General features: G+C 31.5%; 1 protein-coding gene across 1 annotated transcript in view; it reads right to left on the bottom strand.

Moving 5' to 3' along the window:
* The window catches only part of LOC143233166 (KICSTOR complex protein SZT2-like), a 211,072-nt gene that overhangs the window by 44,440 nt on the left and 146,948 nt on the right, over window positions 1-19,684 (bottom strand). The window contains exons 43-48 of the mRNA XM_076469126.1: window positions 16,891-17,015; window positions 14,391-14,549; window positions 12,615-12,708; window positions 11,229-11,405; window positions 7,485-7,685; window positions 4,954-5,114 (exon numbers count right to left, since the gene is read on the bottom strand). Of these exons, the coding sequence (XP_076325241.1) occupies window positions 4,954-5,114; window positions 7,485-7,685; window positions 11,229-11,405; window positions 12,615-12,708; window positions 14,391-14,549; window positions 16,891-17,015 (917 nt within the window). The remainder of the gene's footprint in view (window positions 1-4,953; window positions 5,115-7,484; window positions 7,686-11,228; window positions 11,406-12,614; window positions 12,709-14,390; window positions 14,550-16,890; window positions 17,016-19,684) is intronic.

Below are 19,684 nucleotides of genomic sequence, written 5' to 3'. Positions count from 1 at the left end.
AACATTATCCAAGTACAGACCCAATTCCTCCAACTGCATCTGGATACATAGGCCAAAAGGAAGAATGGCAGATCGTTTATTCTGAAAAAGTATGGCCCACCAAGGAAGGAAACCACAATCCCAAGTGGGATGCTATGGTAAGGAACGAAGTTTCGAAGCATATAGTAAAGACAGTCTCATGAACCTTCTTTGCACCTCCTGCTATTTGCAACTATGTATAAGCTCTGAACTGGGGAAGTGCAGAAAGCCCCTGTGCAGAGCCTACATCCCAGATAATGAATGGGGTTCAGCATCTTTAAAGCCAAGGTCCTGGTGGAGCCACAGACCCGCATTCCATAGTCGAGTTTCAATCGAATAAGAGCACAATACATCTTTAGCATAGAACATCAATCTGCTCCCCAAGTGATGAAACAGAGGTCACAGAAAATGTTCAGTGCTCTTGTATATTTGACCTGTAGCTGTTTGATGTGTGGTATAAATATCAGCTTACAGTTAAAGATAAGCCCCAAGAACTTTGTATCAATGAAGTTGCACTGCCTGTGGTCCCTGAGACAGAGTTCAGGATCAGGGTGAATACCCCATCTGCAGCAAAAGTGCATGCAAAAGGTTTTAGAGAGAGAGAGAGAGAAATTAAAGCAGTTTGCCATGGTCCACTTCAGTAAACGATTGAGTGCAGTTTGTAGCTGCCATTCAATATATCTCATGTTCGACAACTGACATGAAATGTGAAAGTCGTTGACATAGAGCCCATTTGCAACAGTAAGAGGGAGTTGTTCAGTGATGGCATTATTCTTTATACTGAAAAGTGTGACATTCAAAACACAGCCCTGAGGGACTCCAAGTTCCTGTAGAAAAGAAGGGAAAATATCAAACCTACATGAACTTGAAATCTTCTGTCCATTAAAAATTTTTTTATAAAAATGGACAAATGGCCACGTAACCCATGTTGTATCATAAGCCTTCTCAATGTCAAGGAATATTGACACAAGATGTTGTAATTTGAAAAAGACTTCTCTGATAGTCGTTACAAGTTGAATCAGGTGGTACATGGTGGAGCGCTGTCATCGGAACCCACACTGGGTGGGCGAGAAGAGGTTGTTTGATTCGAGGAACCAAACAAGATGAGCATTAACCATCCTCTCTAAGGTCTTACAGAGACAGCTTGTCAAAGCAATTGGATGGTAGTTTGAAGGAATTTTGGGATCCTTCCCAGGCTTAGAGAAAGGTAGGACAATAGCCTGGTGCCAAGCATAAAAAAGAAAATTATTCTGCCAGATCCAGTTAAAAACAATAAGAAGAACAACAAGAGAAGCAGGAGATAGATGGCACAGTGTTTCATAGTGCACATCATCAGGTCCAACAGATGTACTGCCACACTGAGGAAGGATCAGTTTGAGTTCCACCAGTGTAAAGCGACAATTAGTCATGGAGACAATCAGCTGAAAAGAAAGAGGTGATCCCTCTGCCCAAGTCTTGATGGCTAAGAAGTTGGAAGAAGGAGTAGAAGTGCAAGATAACTGACAAAAGCTTTCACCTAGAGTATCGGCAATGCTCTGGGTATCACCTACTTCCTGGCTGTCAGAAAGCAAAATCGAGAGAGGGACAGAATTATATTGCCCACTGACTTTTTGAATCTTGTTGCATATGATTTTGGAACTGGTGGTAGAAGATATGCTAGCTGTAAACTTAATCCAATATTCCTTCTGGCTTTGACATCTTACCCACCGAGCATGCGCACGGGCCTGCTGGAAAGTGATGCAGTGCGAGAGAGTGAGATACCTATGAAAAGTATCCCAGGCCTGTTTTTAGCCTTCTGTGCCATGTGGCAGGTAAGATTCCATCACTGACAAGCATATCATGGAAAATGTGTTGAGGTTTTAGTAATACATTGAGTAGCTGCTTGTATAATACAGTCAGTTACTGCTACCACACAGTCATCTACTGATGGCTTATAGATGATGGCAAGATCAAGTTCTGTGAGAGCAGTGAAAAGAGAGCCAGTTTGCGTGATCCAGCTTCCACCAGGGCACTTGGGTTGGGTGGCATCGATCACGGCCAGTCTCTCTCAAAATTACAGGAAAATGATCACTGCCTCATGCATTATTGCCAGCCCTCCATGAAATATGGGAAAATAGTGAAGGAGAGCAAACTGAGAGATCAATAACCATAAAGGACTGACTAGGTGCCTGAAAATAAGTTCAAGAACTGCTATTAAAAAGAGAAAGGTTGTAATCTGAAAGCATTCTTTCTACAGAGTGAACTTTCTTATCAATATCAGCACTTCTCCAGAGGGGATATGTCCATTAAAGTACCCCCAGGATTAAAAAGGGAAACTGCAACTATTCAATGAGAGCATCAAGGTCTCTCCAGGCAATGGGTAGAGAGAACAAACAGTGATGGTATAATCCAAGGAAACACGGATAGCTACAGCATCCAAGGGTGTGTCAAGCTGCAAAGACAGGTTGGGCACATGCTGATCAACCAACAGTGCCACCCTACCATGCACTTGTCCATCACACAACCTGTCATTTCTGTACAAAGAAAACCACCGAAAGGTTATTGTATCAGCAGGTTTCAGAACTGTTTTTCGTAAGGAAAGACATACAGGACAGTAGAAAGCAATCAGTGTTTTGATGTCATCCAGATTAGAATGTAAACCTCGACAGTTCCACTGAATCAAGGTGGCCATTTTTATTTATGTGTAAGCAAATTGGTTGGAGAACCCTTCTGTTTATGACCATGTCTTTTTTTCTTTACTGTCTTTACTCGAGGGAGGTCTATAGACCTCCTTGGATCCTGCCCTGGGTCAATTGAGCAGGTCTTTACTGTTGGAAGAAGATTTCAGCAACTGAGGACATGAATGAATGATCATTTTGCATCTTGAGGTGGGAGAAGAAGATATACTCAAGGAAATGCCCTTATCCAGAACCAAATTAAGTGGATCTTGGGATTTGCTGGAGGTCAAAAGACTTTTAATTTGTTTTGAGAATGATCCTTTTGGAGGCACAGAGAGATACATCTGTACTCCCACTGTGGTAGTGGAACAATGTGCAGCAGCATACATCCAAGATGAAGTGGTGGACAGCAACATACGAGCCCCAGGGTAAGTAATGTTTCAAATCTTTTTCAAACACTGCACCTCTTTTTCTTTCAACCATCTAGAGCAAGAACGAAAGTAGGATGGATGAGAGCCATTGCTATTGATGCAATGACTGTACATTTCACACTCAAAGGCAACATGGTCCTTGGCACTGCAACGAGCACACGTCAAGAAACCACAAAATGACATCTTCGAGTGACCAAACCACTGACACTGGAAAACATCTGAGGGAGTTTTGAATCTATGGCAATGCCTTGCAATTAAGATAAACTGCCTTGATGGTGGAAGGTGGACGTGGTGATGTAAATGTCAGAACGAGGACATTGGTCAGCATTGTAGCTCCATCTTTGCAAGTGGAGGTGTCTCGCACAGCTGAAACTCCTTGGGTGGATAAAACAATGACAATTTCTGACTCAGGGATGTTCTTCAAATCCCTCTCAACAATAACTCATCATGATGAATTCAAAGTAGCATGAGGTGTAACCTCAATAAGTATGTCCCCAATTGCTTTTGAATACAAGAGGAGTTCACTGTGTTTCTACCAATATGTCACCAGATAGAAGCTTCTTTACTGACTTTGGAGAGCCAGCAAGTCCCATGAATGAAAAAGGGAGACACTTGCCCTAAAGGTTTTGCTGAAAGAGAATGTAGGATAAGAAAATGAGGTTCAACAGGTGTTACAGATGTTGAAGACTTATGCTCAGAATCTTCAAGGCGTGGTCGTTTACCTGTGGACTGTTTTTCACTATTTTATTTAAGTTTTTATTTGAAGGATCCATAATAAAAAGAGGAATATTTTGGTGTCCACTGACCACGCCCACCATGGAGCCCTATGAGGGGATGCACTACAATGCCAAACAAGGACACTGCAGCAATGCCAGGGTTTTGTGAGCACTATACCCAAACACCAGCATCAGATACAATGTCTACAACATCTGTTGAGAATATCCAAGGGGCCACTCCTAGGCTGCCTGTCTATAGGAATTCAAGGCCAAAATGGTGTGTTAGGGTTGGACCCTTCAAGTGGGTGTGATTTTGTAGGCTACAAAATATGAATCCTCATATTCACAGTCCAAGCACACTAAATACTATGTTAAGACTGGCCCAAAAAACATAAGGTAACTTTGTGGACTTACTCATGTTAAAGAAAGTTAAAACTATGGTTGAATTTACACAACCTCAATAAGAATAAGCATGATCAAATTATAACTATAAATTGGAAATATATACATTACAGAAGTGTAAGATATTAGGTATTTGCATACTACACTTTCCAAAACCAAAATACTGCAAAACATTTTTAAAGTACCTTGACAATAAATTATAAGCCTTAAATTGGACTATTTAATCATTTCCCTTGTTTTTATTTAATACCAATGCTGTAATTGTGATGCAGTTGTTGTTTTATCTTTTCAACTGTGTATTTTGTCATTATGCATATCTGGGCTTAACAGTCCTTCACTTTTAACATAATCTTGCGATTAGGAATGTATTAACTAGCATGTCTAATATTCAGTTATTAAAAAGCTTATTATGTTTTTTAACAATTATTCACAAATCTTTACTATAAATCATAAAACTCTTCAACAAAAAATTTAAATGGTAGTGAACACACACAGATTCAAAATGGCTAAAAACAATGTTCTTGAAAAGAAAAAGGTTAAAAAAAAGAAACTATTTATATAGGTGAGCAGCTTTCACAACTTTTAACACAAAAAAACAATGTATAACTATATACATCATAAGACTATCTCTACAAATAACTAGATATAAGTTTTTATATACATAAACTTTGATAAACTTTTATCATACTTAACTTTACTAAAACAAAATTTGTAATAAATTACACTTACTTTAAAAATGGAGGAAGGTTCTTTAGGAGATGTGATAACTGAGTGAGATCTGGTTTGTATATCTGGCACTGAAGCAGACAATTCTTTTGTGTGGAGAGAAGGTTGGAGTGGACCAGTGGTTGGGGAATTTTCTTGTATTGTGCCATAACCTGATCTACGAGCTAATTAAATCAATTTTTTTCTATATCCAATTTTTAAAATAAAGAAATAATTAACTTATTCAATATTTGTTTTTAACTCTCATAATAATTACCATCAGTCTTGTAACACATTTGTAATCCAAGAAATATGCAATTCCAGAAGTGTTTGTTGTTACTTGTTACATCATTATACAATATTTATAATTTTAAATCATAGCTTTTGTAATTACTTCAAAATAATGCTTACTTTACTCTTTGTAAATCATGAATCTGCAATAAGTTGTTAATATACTTTATCTGAAATACAATTATAAAATGATCAGAATTTAAAAAAAAACCCTTTAATATGCACTTTGTAAAAAAAAAGAAGAAGAAAAACTATTACCGAATGAAACACTATAGAAATAAATACAAGAATGACTTATAATTTAACTACTTACATAGATGTGTTTTTGTTGGTTAAGTCACATTCAAAGCAAAATATACATGAAGATGTTATTTTCAAGTTTCTAACTATGTAAATAAAATACAACAGAAAACATAAATCCAAAAAGGTGTCTTTCTTGCTTTTAATAATTCAACTGATGTTACTGCCTGCTAAATATCAAATTACTGTGAGCATCTCATGAAAGTACATCTATGAGAACACTTGAACACCACGATACTACTGGCACTATAACATTATTTTGCTAATGTGCCAAATATTAAAAAACTGCATTGTTATAAAATCCATCTTCTTAAAACTACCCTCAGTTATAGTTGTTTCAAGGTTTGAAAACACAAACTTTTCTATTTATATATATTTTTAACAAGTACAGTTCCTAGTGCAAAATTTTAAGAGTACTGGAGTAAAATCACTAGTGCCATGAAACAATTTACAATTTCTTTTAGAAATCATACCATGGTTTTAAAAGTGAATATAATAATCAACAAAGATTAAGAACTTGCTCTATAAAAAAAAAAGACTTATTCCATGTCAGCTTCAAATTCCAAAGCTTTCTAAAAACAGCTGTTTTCCTGAAACAATTATATGATTTATTATACCAATGGAATTAATCAGAAAAGTAAAAAGTGATTTGCACAACTGAAACTGAACAACACTTGATACTAGGAAACACCAATTTCTGAATTTGCTTTTAACTCAATGTTCTTAGATATTAACAATAAAATTAATGACAACAAAGTTTACTCCACAATAATGGGTTTCTAATCCTAAAAACAGTTATAACATTGTTAAAGCAGTCAAATATGTTAATACAGGAAAGAAACTTAATATGCTGTAAACCTGTAATTATTTTGTTGCTTTTATACACAGTGAATTTAAAAGAATATTCCGAGATCATATAATTTCTAAAAGCACCCAACATCAGGTAAACTGAAATACATCCACAAGTCTTGTGCACGTCCCTCTTCGGAGATCAATGAAACATAAAACAAAAATGCTACTAGAATAGAAATCTAACCCCATCTTATATCTATTCAAACAACAATAGCATTACTTTACAAGAACCACTTTACTATAAAGTTTAAAAATGATAGCATTGTTCTACAAGAACTTCTTTACTACAAAGTTTAACAATAACAGTGCTCCATTAGAACTACTTTACTATGAAGTTCAAAAACTTCTTTAAAAAACAAAACAACAACTGATGAAGAAGTCATTAATTTCTTGTTAATGTACTTCATCACTCCTGTATCATGATTCTACTTCCCAACTCAACTTTTATCAAACATATTTAAACATACCACCAAATCAAATGGAAAATGTAAAACAATAATTTTCAACATAATATTTCAAACCCTGATGGATCAAATATGTTATCTACTTTTACAAATTTAATGTCACTTATGAGAAAGCACTTCTAAAAAATTTCATGCAATGTTGTTCACTGTGATCTCTACATTCCTTATAAACAATAACAAAATTTTTATCATAAATAATTTTTTTTAGAGTGAAATAAATCTAATTTGATATCTATTGGTACAAACTATTGTGAATATAAAGTAAATACATAAAATATGAAAGAATCATATTTCATTTCTCCAGAAAAGAATTAACTGTTGAGCATGCATATACTTCAATGTCTAGGAAAATCTAGTATTATGACACATGCTGACCACACAAAGGCTTGAATTAAGAACAAATTAGGAATTTGTAGCACTTTTTTTTAATTCCTGTTTTTAAAACATATACATGTTCACAGAATTTAATAATATTTTAAACTTCACTACATATAAATAAAATAAAAACAGAGAATGTGAACAAATAATAAATCTAAAAAACACACTAACTTTAGATAAAGCTATACATTTAACTGTTCAGTACTGTAATAACTACTTCAAATACAATATTGTAACAACATTTATAAAGAGATAAACATATAGCCTTACTTCTAACAGGGGTGGTTGGTTCACTGTAATATTCAGAGTCATTTCGAGAAGTAGCTTCAGCTAAAGGTGCTGTTAAGATTCGATACTCCATCAGAATATCCCACAGTGCATGAGTTACTGCTGCTTTGAGTTTATTTACCAGCTGATCCATACCCACTTTTCCAACACACCAAACTTGGAATTGGATCAGAGCTAATGGTCCTACAAATGAAAGGACAAACAAAATCTAGATTCTGATTTATTATTTTTTCACTTTGTGATTATAAAGCATCAACAACATTTATCAGAAAAATATGCATGCATGCACATATGTAATTTGCAAACAAATATGCTGGATAAAAGGATAATGTATGAGCAAATATATTTCAGTGACAAAAAAAAACAAACTGAAAGTCACCATTAAATGAACAGTAAAATAATTGTACAGCTAGGATATTTTAAACTGGAAGATTATTTTTTTCTTGTGCTTTTACTTACTTACTCTTCTTAAAAAAAACTAGAAAACCACAATAAAAAAAGTCAATAAATTTTTGTAAAAACAAAAGAGAAATGTTATCACCATACATTTCAACAGTGAAAACAAAACTATGACTAAGTCTATTATTTGTGAAAGTTATTACATCATAAAAGAAACCAAACAAAATATTAGAGGATAATTCATTTCCGTGGTTCTGCTTACAACGGCAGCATTTACAACAACAATTTCCATAAATAAAGTTCACTTCAGTCTCTCCTGGGCCTAAATCTCTATTTATATTCACTTTATTTTTTATCAATTTCTAAAGATTCTCTTATATTTCATTCATTCTTCCACTATCTGTTTTAAGTATTTTAACATTTTGGACAACAACATGTAGAATTTGCTTTGTGTTCTCGTTACACCTGATCCATCCATTTTTAATTTATCCACCTCCTTTTGATGTTCTTTTACTCTAAATTTTAATATTCCTGCTCATCCATCCAATATAGCTTAAACCACAATAAATATAAATAAATATATATATCACATTTATTCTTTATGACTTAATTTTAATTGAGGAATATTACTTGGTAATTCATATTTATCCTGAACACAATCTATTTTTAGTGGCCATTGTGAAACATCAAGCAAACACATTCCTTTCCTACTTTCCATTTTTGTTGCTTACAATTCTGAAATTTTGTTTATTTTTTAACAATGTTTAATGTGTTGACAACCCTCTGTTGTTTATAGAGCTTTTAATGTTTCATCTTATGTTGAGAATTTCATGTTGGAATTAACAATTAAAACAGGTAGCAATCAATAAAGGGTATCAACCTTAAATTGTAAACAGAATGTACAATAAATATTGTAACAAACTTTAAATTCCTGGTTGCATCAAACTGCATAGAAATGGGCAAATAAAAGGTCAGGCTAAGATACAGCTTTAAATAAGTATGTAGAAATTTTTATCATTAGAAAAGAAGCCTTTCTCAATTAAAACATGTCTAAAACATCACTTTAAAACAAACATTTGTATCTTTTAAGGTAATTATTCTATGAATGTGTGTAATAAAATACAATATTACATGTATTGATTGTCTTTATTCCTTCACTTCATACATAGTAAAGGGGTTGTCTCACTAAAGACACCAATTGTATAGTGTACAAAGCATTGGGTATGTACATAATATAGTCATTTAATATGCACCTATATCTGGTATATCCTGTTCACTCTGTACTTCAGCCTTTTAAAGGAACACCAGAATATGTAAAAAAAGCTAACTTGAGGGGGTAATTATAACATCATTTATACTGTAGCTATGATGTTTTTTTGACTTATGCAAAATACAGAAGAAACAAATCTACTTTTCAATACCCCTACAGGTTTACAGTTCCTTATTTAGTATTCCACAAAATGTTTGAGTGCAACATATCAAGCCGTTTTTGATGTCAGTTGGTATGAAGAGAATAATTAAAAACAAGCCATTTTAAGATGAGTTTTCTTTTCCTTGTAAATCTAACATGCATGCTTTTTTTTTTTTAATACATGTAGTCTTAACAGGCAAAACTAAATAGTTTAAGGTGTTATTTGAACTAAATCTTTACTGTTTAAGTTACTTTTTGCCCATTCATTCTATTATTTTGTGCAATTCCTTGCAATCCCTATTATGAATAATTATCTTGTTTCATTATTTTCTCATCTTAATTAAGAAAAATCATATTTAAAATTTAACAAGATGGTTAGAAAACCACGATTCATACTATTTCAATAATGTTCTTAACATACCTACAAAGATATTCCAGAAAACTATGCACATTACGCAGTGCCATATTCAGTAAAAAATAAATAACTGTTATTTGTTTAAATCTTCAACACGGTAGTGAAATGTATTATATAAAACATATATTTCAGAATGTAAATTAAAAGCATTAAAAAAAAAATGACTTAGAATTTTCTTCCATAACAAAGTGCCTAAGAGAATTAACATTTTCAAGTGATAATATAAACTCTGAGATATTCAAACTTCAATGACTAAAGTCACTAAAGCATCAAAACTGAAAATGAAGAGACAATTAGATAATTCATATCACAGCATTGCATAAAAGCTTTTGCAAGAAAAATTAATGTTTTGTGAAAATTATGCAATTCCTACAAAATATTCCTAGTGAATATTAGTATAAACTTTTGCTTAACAACTCTACATTTCATTTTGTAAATGATTGGATCTAGTCCATAAATCATGCTAACATATCAATGCATATTAATACTAGTTTCTTATTTAAATGCAAATAGTCTGAAATAAGTGAAACTGCATCCATTTTAAAATTCGCAATGAATGTCCTGAACATTAATAGAAAACTTGGCAATAAATATTTTCTGAATCAGTATGCCATAATTTTTATACAATACTGCCAAGAATGTAGTCAAAAAAAGTATCAAAACTAATGAGATATTTATTATTTCCTACCCTAAGATCCATTATTAATTTGACAATAATACTTAATTGATACATAATCATTTATTACAGAACATTTATTCATAACTCAAAACTTTCAGCAACATTAATGCATTGGTACATCTCAATTTTGTTAATTTTTTTAAAAACTCAATCAAATTAGAAATTCAATTACATTTATACATTTTCTGTTATTTCTCCTGCTATTCATTTAGCGTTCTTATTTCTCAAGGTTAATCAGCATCTCTAATAAGACAATTAAATGTATTGAAATGTACACAAAAACTTTTCATTTAAATAAGATAATGTTGCTAATTTTATGAAAGTGAGCATCAACTGTTTTCAACTCAGTGTAAAATGTTATTTGGAGCTTAATACATAAATTAAAAGCATGTTTTGTAAATCCTGTCCATACTGTGATCACACTGCAACTTTTAAAAAATTGAAAAAATACAGTGCAAGGTAAATCTAAAAATCACAGATAGTTTCTTGCAATATCTTAAATATTCACCTAACATTATTATCTTTAACTGTTTCCCTGCAGCCAGGATGTATATTTTTCAGTGAACAGGTTAAAAATATCTGACATTGGAATTTCTGTATACAAGTGTCAAGCCATACAAATAAACAACATTTTGATGTTATTTCTACAGCATATCACAAATTTTTAAAGAACTAGATGCAATAATGAATTAACAGATTTGGATACACTTATTACATCCATACATTTCATTTTGCTGATGCATTCAAATTATTAAATTTACCTACTAGAAAACAAGCAAAAGGATGATTTAATGATATGCATTTGTTATTACAGAAACAAACCTGGAATCTTGCTATTACAATTACTACTGTCTTCATAAAGAGCTGTGGATGTTAGTGCATTTAATTCGTAGCTTGAGAGACCATCTTGATAGGCAAGGGGTGATGGTGGAGGGCAGTAAAGACGTTCAATAAGTTGACCATGACCATTGACCATTGAGAAAATAACACATGCAAGACCTAATAAAATATACAAGTTTCATATCTATACTATAAAAGTTGAACAATTCTATTCAACAATATTTTATGGAATAAAATTGAATAATTGATGGATATCAGGTATTACTGTTATAAGATGATGGACAATTAAATTTGTGTACAAAATTTATGAAAAGCTTATTTATAATCAGAGAAAAAAAATAGTTATGCCAGCTTCTGCTGAGTTATAAACAGTTTGGTAGATGCTGCTCATTCTCAACTGCACCAAAATGCCAGTGGTAAAATTACACTTTGTTAAAACATGTCATTCAATGCTCGACAGGTTTGCAAGTGTTCTTATGTGTATATACACTCAATGGTGATTTATACATATTCATATGCACAACACAATTTTTACATATACTTTTTTTTTTTAAAATGCAATTATTAAAGTAATTTTCCAATAAAACAAATTTTAGGTTTATGATTTTTATGACATTTTCAAAACTAACATTCAATAACACAATACTAACATGTGAGAAAACTGTATTACACCCCTTTTTTTTCTTTTTTTTCACATACTCACAAGATTAACATGTTTTTATTCTACATTCTCTCATTTTGGACCCAATGAGTTAAACAAATTTCATCTATATCTATAAAAAGCCAAAAGACCTATACATGTATACACAATTTGATAAAAAGCACATATGACCACAAAAGTTGATAAATTACATTTAAGAAACACAATAATCCAAGAGTTGTGAAAGAGCATTATCTTCCCAAAAGTGTTTTAGGTCATTCAGATAGTAATATTCACACAGGAATGTGTATGCCCTAAAATATATAAAAATATGCACAAACAATAGCAAGCAAAAGAAATAACTCAGCCCTTAAATTACTAACTTGTTTTTATACAAATCACTACTACTGATAGGGGTTGGCATATTTTGCTTCACATTTTATACTTTCATGTTTTTACCAGTCAATACATTCATTATCAAGAACTGACCAAAAACAAATTGGAGTAGAATAATTTTTTTTATTCTACTGTACACATACACACACGCACAATACAGAATATTCCAGTAATACTTTGTAGGAATAACTACAATACTGATGGTAGTTCTGATAACTCTCATGCATGTCTTATACATGATTAACACCCTATATTCATGCACAATCTGTTTTGAAGACAGTTGGTAAAAATGTATTTAAAAAGCCTATTGGTACAGATTAATCCTTATTTACCTTTACTTCCAGTGGTACCTGAAGCTTGTTGCAAACAGTAGAGAAAAACATTATTATCTGCTACAGATGCTGATGAGGCATCCTCATTATAATGCTAAAAAAAAAGAGAAAAAAGCATTAACTGTGACAAAAAAAGAAGCTTTGTAAACCAATTTAAAAGCAAAAATAACAAACATACAATGAATGCAATCACTAAAATAAGAATAAAAGTCAAATACAAATGAAATAGATTGGCTACTTTTTGTTATAAAATATTGTAATTAACAAACAGTTTCAACATGACAATTGTGGTCTGTTTCATTCAAATGACATTCATCGAGACATCTTACAACCAAAGTATTGACTTTCTATTTAATTACAATGATTTTAAACTTTTCTTCTCAATTTGAGTTTTGCATTTTATTTATTTATTTATTAAACAAAACTTTTAAAAATAGTTTATATAGCAATTCAAACAAGTGATTGCATGTTATTTCTGCAACTGAATTATGTTTGATATACAAAATTATATAAAAACTGGACTTGTAAGAAGTCCTTATTTAATTGCTTAACTTAAAATACCTTCAACTGAACAACCAATATTAACCACTACTACTAACTTTAGTCAACATGCTAAACAAATATGTTGATACTAGAGCTGAGTGAATAACTGTTAACTTATTACCTATGAGCATCAATTACATTGATTACAGTCCATAAACTTGTACAATAATTAAAATTATTTTTCAATTAATTAGTTTCCTATTAATACTAATTTTGATTTTCCAACTGTCCAAGTAATTAAAATATTGCTGTAATGGTTTTACCATTATTTTTGTTTAATTCAAGGTTGTTTAGCTAAATTAATTAGTTTTAGAAAGAGATGAACTTAACTTTCTTGACATATACGGTACACACAAAAGATTGAAAAAAAAAGTGTTACAGTAATACAAAAAGATGTGTTTTATATTCATATACCACAGTAATACAGCTAAAACTTTTTGGATATACTTATATTGATTACAAGTCAAAAATAGATAAACAGTTCCTCAGTACAAATCACTAGTCAAGCCTCATGTAGAGCAGTGCAGCTTTGGTCTCTTTTCAGTAAGGAAAACAATATTGACTTTTTGAAAAGAATACAGAGGAGAATTAATAGGATGCATGAAAGATGGAGAAATTATCTTACAGGCAGAGCTCAGTGATTGACTCGACTAACTGATTACTTATGAGCATCAATTAAAGTCATGACAATAATGAATTAAACACAATTGGTGTTTCTAATTGTGACTGCTGGGTTTATTCCAACTATCCAAGTAATAAAAATATTGGAATTATATCTCATTATTGTTTTATTAAATCAATATGTTCAAGTTTAATTGATTAGTGTTATGACCCATAAAATCAACTAATTGAAATTTACATTCCAGATTATTATTTTTGATCATTTTAAGTATGAAAATCTCATCTTAGAACAAGTGATCAGTGTATTTGCAAATTCCCTTAACTGTTGAGATCTAATTGATACTGATACTGCATTTAACTTTTCCTACAAATACAAAGTTACACATGCTTGTTCATAGCTGTATAGCTGATGGATACAGACTAAGTGTTCACAGTCAATACAATTGCCTTAAAACAATGTGCAGTAATTAAAAAACAAAACAAAAAACAGGAATCTTACTAGATGCATAACATAATTAACCCAGTTAACACACTTTGTAAAATAATCTAAAGGTAATATTTATGGGCAGTTTTATGACACAGAAAGAAGCTGAGCTATAAACGCATCAGTACCTTAAAACGATTCTCTGCTTTACTGTCAGTATATTTGGGATTATTCAAGAAACTGAGCAAATTCTGTCGCAAGAAAACTTCCACAGCATGAAGATGAGTTTGAGTAGGAATGGTAAAATGAAATACTGATGCTGGTTTCTTCCCAGGCTTTTGAATAAACTGCAGAAACATCACAAGAAAGATTTAATAACAATCTATATCCATATACAAACTTCTAACATTATTTAATAATCAATATATTGTTGTATTTGTCTACTATTGTATTTTCAATCTTATCTGTGGCTCTTTTGCATTAAGGTGCAAGAAACATTACACAGTTATACATTTCTTTAACTTCAAAGAAAATTTTTTCTTTATTTTTCTTACATTTCAGCAAAGAAGTAAACAAAAAATAATTCAACAAGTGAAAAAAAAATATTACACTCAATTATCCCTTCACCAAAGCAGCAGTATTTATTTCTTGTGCAAAAAATTTTGTTTTTAAAATTTGGTTGTAACACTGAAGTTTTTGCAATGTAGTTTCAAAATAACTACAACAGAATGTTTGATTTCTTGTCAAATAAGGGCCCAGCATGGCCAAGTGTGTTAAGGCGTGCAACTCATAATCTGAGGGTTGTGGGTTCACATCCCCGTCACACCAAACATGCTCGCCCTTTCAGCCATGGGTGCATTATAATGTGACGGTCAATCCCACTATTCATTGGTAAAAGAGTAGCCCAAGAGTTGGCGGTGGGTGGTGATGACTAGCTGCCTTTCCACTAGTCTTACACTGCTAAATTAGGGACGACTAGCACAGATAGCCCTCGAGTAGCTTTGTGCGAAATTCAAAAACAAACAAACAATCTTGTCAAATTCATATTGTAATTCTTTATCTGTTGCTCTCAGATAGGTAACTTATCTTTTACAGACATCCAACATTTATTACTTAATTGGAATAAACTCTTGGGGCTTCTCCATCACTCAGTGCTTTGATTTTTTCTGGGATGTTAGGAGAAGCCTTTTGTAAAAATGAAAGCATAGATAACCCCCCCTTTTTTTAATGTTTGTTATGGCTAAACAGCAATAAATAGCTGTAGAAGTAAATCAATGAATGTTGAGAAGGAATGAAGAAACCATAGGATTTATACCAAAATTTCTGTGAATGAACATTATCCCATTGAAAATATGCAATACTCAGGTAAACTTTGTCATGTGATTTAGACATAAACACTAGAATACTTGGAGATTTCCCTGGAATGCACTATATTGTAGCCAAGTCAAGTGCAAACCTGCAGAGATATGTATATGGTAGAAAAAAGTATGAACAACACATACAAACAGCTATCATCCTGTATGCCTTATTGCAAACAGAAAAAGGTTTAACAGAAACATGAAAAGAGTAAGTACTTCTAACAAATCATAAAATACAAAAATATATTAATTTATTTCTATTCTTCACATATGTCTCTCTTAAGTTAAGACCCTCAATCAAGTTCTAGTCAATCATGCCTTTTTATTGATTTTACATCTGTAAACAAACCATTGCAATTTTTTCGCTACTTGTTCTTGATAAAAATATGACAGTGAGGAGCAACATATACTTGATGGAATTTTAACACAAAATTACACTTCTATTAAACATCTGTATCATGTTATATTACATTCAGTGACAGCCTTAACTAAATGCTAACAGTGAATTTATGGACTATTCTCAATGTATGTTTTCAAGTCCAATATTGTTTTGTTACATTTTGCAAACATCTCCTAATTTTTTTCATATCAAATTATGCTTTACAAATTTTTCAAAATCTGAAAAATAATATTGCTAGATAATACAGATAAATTATTTGTTAGCTATTTAAGGTAAATCCAATGCCAATTCCTATGCAATTACCATATTACAAATATAAAAAAAAACTAAAGCAAGTCTGGAACAGAGTGATATTAATATAAAGTTAAAAATATATTGAAGTCAATACACAACCTCATTCAACAGATAACATTTCAATACAAAGCATTCACTAATGTAATTTTAAAAAAAACTAGTTATGAAGGCACATGAAGTTTAAAAAAATTACTAGCCTTTTTATCTGACATTTATACAAACTGGTTATAATGACAAAGTAGAACATGCAATTCATATACAACAATACTTCGTTTGTTTCAGAATCATGCACATAATGGGTCATTTTATTCTCAGCCTTCCCTAATATTGAAAAGATAAACAAAAGGAACATAGTTGCTCAACTCTTGTGATAACTCTATCTGACCAAGGAATAGGATTTGATGGTCACTCTCATTGTGCACCCATGGCCTCAGAGTATGTAAACAAGTTTGTTTCTGTAACATGTCATAAATCATGAATTCTCATATTCAATGTTTGGATATAATAACCACTAGGCCATCTACACAGATCCTTCAATAATCAATACACAGATGCACAAAGAGAAACAGAAAGACAAACAGGTAAAAGAGGCTGCTTTACATTTCTGGAATATTAACTTGCAACTAAAAGCTTTACTTGAACATCTTCAGGAGTTAGTTTGCACATTGGGTTCCTTTCTAGCATCACAGAAATCATATCCAATACTGCATCATCTAATCTGTTTTGAAGAACTTGGACAAAATCTTCTTTAATTTCCGATCCTAAAAACACATTTAAATATACATTTTATTCAATTAACAATTCATCACCCTGATCATTTAAGCCATTCACAGAATTTCTTTTCCTTTCTTTTTTTCATTATTTTAATAACACCAGCAATAGCATGTTTAATTTTTCACACAAAGCATTCTCACTAAAATCTCTAAATTTTCAAAAAACAAAATCAATGTAAATAAAATCTTATGCAAACAGTAAAATATTTGTTTATCTTCCTAAACGTTAGCTAAAGACTACAGAATGATGTAATGATTGCAAGTCTCTCACTACTGGCTCAGTAGGTTTGACTGAAAATCTTAATCCAAATTGACCTTCAGAGTTTTCAAACAGTAAGTTCTAATATATTTTGTGTATCTTCATGAAATTTTGTAGGTTTCACCAGCATTATGTTACTTGTAGTCATTAAATCAGAACTTTTAATGAAGTATTTTCACTAAAAGTTTTTTCATGCAGTGTTAACTGCTCCAAGTGAAAAAGATATTTATATGTTTATCATTAAAATTAATTATCTTCTTCTAAATATTCAATTTCTTAATATCCAAAACCTCATAAAATAAATTTGAAACATTTCTTTGACAAAATATAAATAAAATCAAGTGCTGATGTAATATGGAAGTATAGAATGGCAAAACTTAAATTTTAAATTAAATAGAAGGATTATAAATCTATTAACAGTTAGTATTTCACAGTTACATTTTAGAATAATCATTAAATAACTAGTTACAGCAACTTCACTCTTTTGCAATGGGACTTAGGATCTTGCAATTTGCTGGGGTTGTATAGGAATTTAACTTGCAACTGAAATTTCTTACCATATTCATGCCAAAAACTGATAACATTTTGTTAACTTTAAATTTAAATGGCTACAGTAGTTAAATAACGTTTCTAGTAGAAATACAATTAATGTCATTATTTGTGTACAAGAAACTTGTAAACTTTGGAATTATTCATCTTACAATTTCATATTTTATTTGGATAATCTCTAGAACCTCTTCAACAAACATCAAAAAATTTTATGTTTCTTTGACAAATGTTTATAATGTATTTTTAATTTTCTCAACCATATCACTAACAGCAGATACTGTCATTAACAAACAGTAAATTTTAAAATTAATAAACAGAATAACATGTAGAAAACTTTTAATTTATCATAGAAAAGGTTAAAAGATTGTTTGGTTACATTCATAATTTCACATAGTTATTGTTTTAATGTTTCATTTTGCTTTTCTGTTCTTTATAGTCTATTATTTATCTCAGCACGTATCTATAGTGCCCTTGGAAAATAATTACAGTATCTTCAGTAGAGAAGCATAAGCCAAGCACTAGGTCTCAAATACACAAGTTTTAAATTCTTAATTCTATAAGGTAATACTTCAAAAACATCACAAATTTCCCCATATTGTGTCATGCGTGATACATTTTCTCTTAACATGTAGGTTCAGATCCCAGTCACACCAAACATGCTAGCTTTTTATGGGCCCGGCATGGCCAAGTGTGTTAAGGCGTGCGACTCGTAATCTGAGGGTCGCGGGTTCTCATCCCCATCGCGCCCGCCAAACATGCTCGCTCTTTCAGCAGTGGGGGCATTATAATTGACAGTCAATCCCACTATTTGTTGATAAAAGAGTAGCCCAAGAGTTGGCGGTAGGTGGTGATGACTAGCTGCCTTCCCTCTAGTCTTACACTGCTAAATTAGGGACGGCTAGCAGAGATAGACCTCGAGTAGCTTTGTGCAAAATTCAAAAACAAAACAAACAAACTCTTAGCATGTCATCAACCCTATTTTATCCAACACCCCTCAAAAAAGTATGAAATTAAACATAAATTACTCTACAAAATCATCATTGCCCAGACAAGCAATATTTTGTATATGTTAAATTTGTTTGGTTACAGAACTAACAAATAGAAAAGATTAAAAAAAAAGGAGATTAGTTGAGTATTTTATTTCTTTTTTTAATGTTTGTTATTCAGGTATAAGTATAAAAGTAATTGAAATGTAAAAATAGGTGTATTTTTAGGTTAGTTAAGATTAGACTAAGTAAAATTATAATATAAAAATGGTTCTAAAGCCACAAGAACAGGTTGTAACAGCTCATGGATAACATAATTTGTTAGTTAAACCAAGCTGCATGTAATTTACAACTTATAATGATGCAGATAGTAAGAATTTAAGAGCTACTTTGGACAAAGAAATATTGTTTCATGTTACAGTCTGAAGTTATTCTAGAAAGAAAGGAAAAACATGGTAATTTAGATTTATTTCCTTTTTTTTTGGTGGTTAAGAGGTTTGTCAAATTAATTCAATTTTGAGATGGGGTAAAAGAAAATATATAAACTACAAAGTTTTACTAAACAAAACATTTGAAATGCATATAATTTTGAGATGAGGAAATGTATTTTTAATTTTAATGTACAAATTACTTTGCACACTGCCTATTATAAACAAATACTCGATGGACAAATTATTTTACTGCAAATACTTCACTAAAAATGACTTTTTTTGATATGTGAAAGACTAGTAATATTATCTGAGAAGCTGTTAAATTTTGTGAAGATATACACAATATATTGAAAATTAGAAGTATTAAATCTAAAAAAAAAAAAACTTTAAATGAGTACAAAAAGGTCACATGCTCAGTCAAATCAACAGAGC

The sequence above is a fragment of the Tachypleus tridentatus genome, chromosome 1, assembly GCF_004210375.1.
Source record: "Tachypleus tridentatus isolate NWPU-2018 chromosome 1, ASM421037v1, whole genome shotgun sequence".
In the NCBI taxonomy this organism is placed as follows: Eukaryota; Metazoa; Arthropoda; class Merostomata; order Xiphosura; family Limulidae; genus Tachypleus; species Tachypleus tridentatus.
Note: the sequence above shows the minus strand (reverse complement) of the source record. Positions and strands in the feature narration are given on the sequence as shown.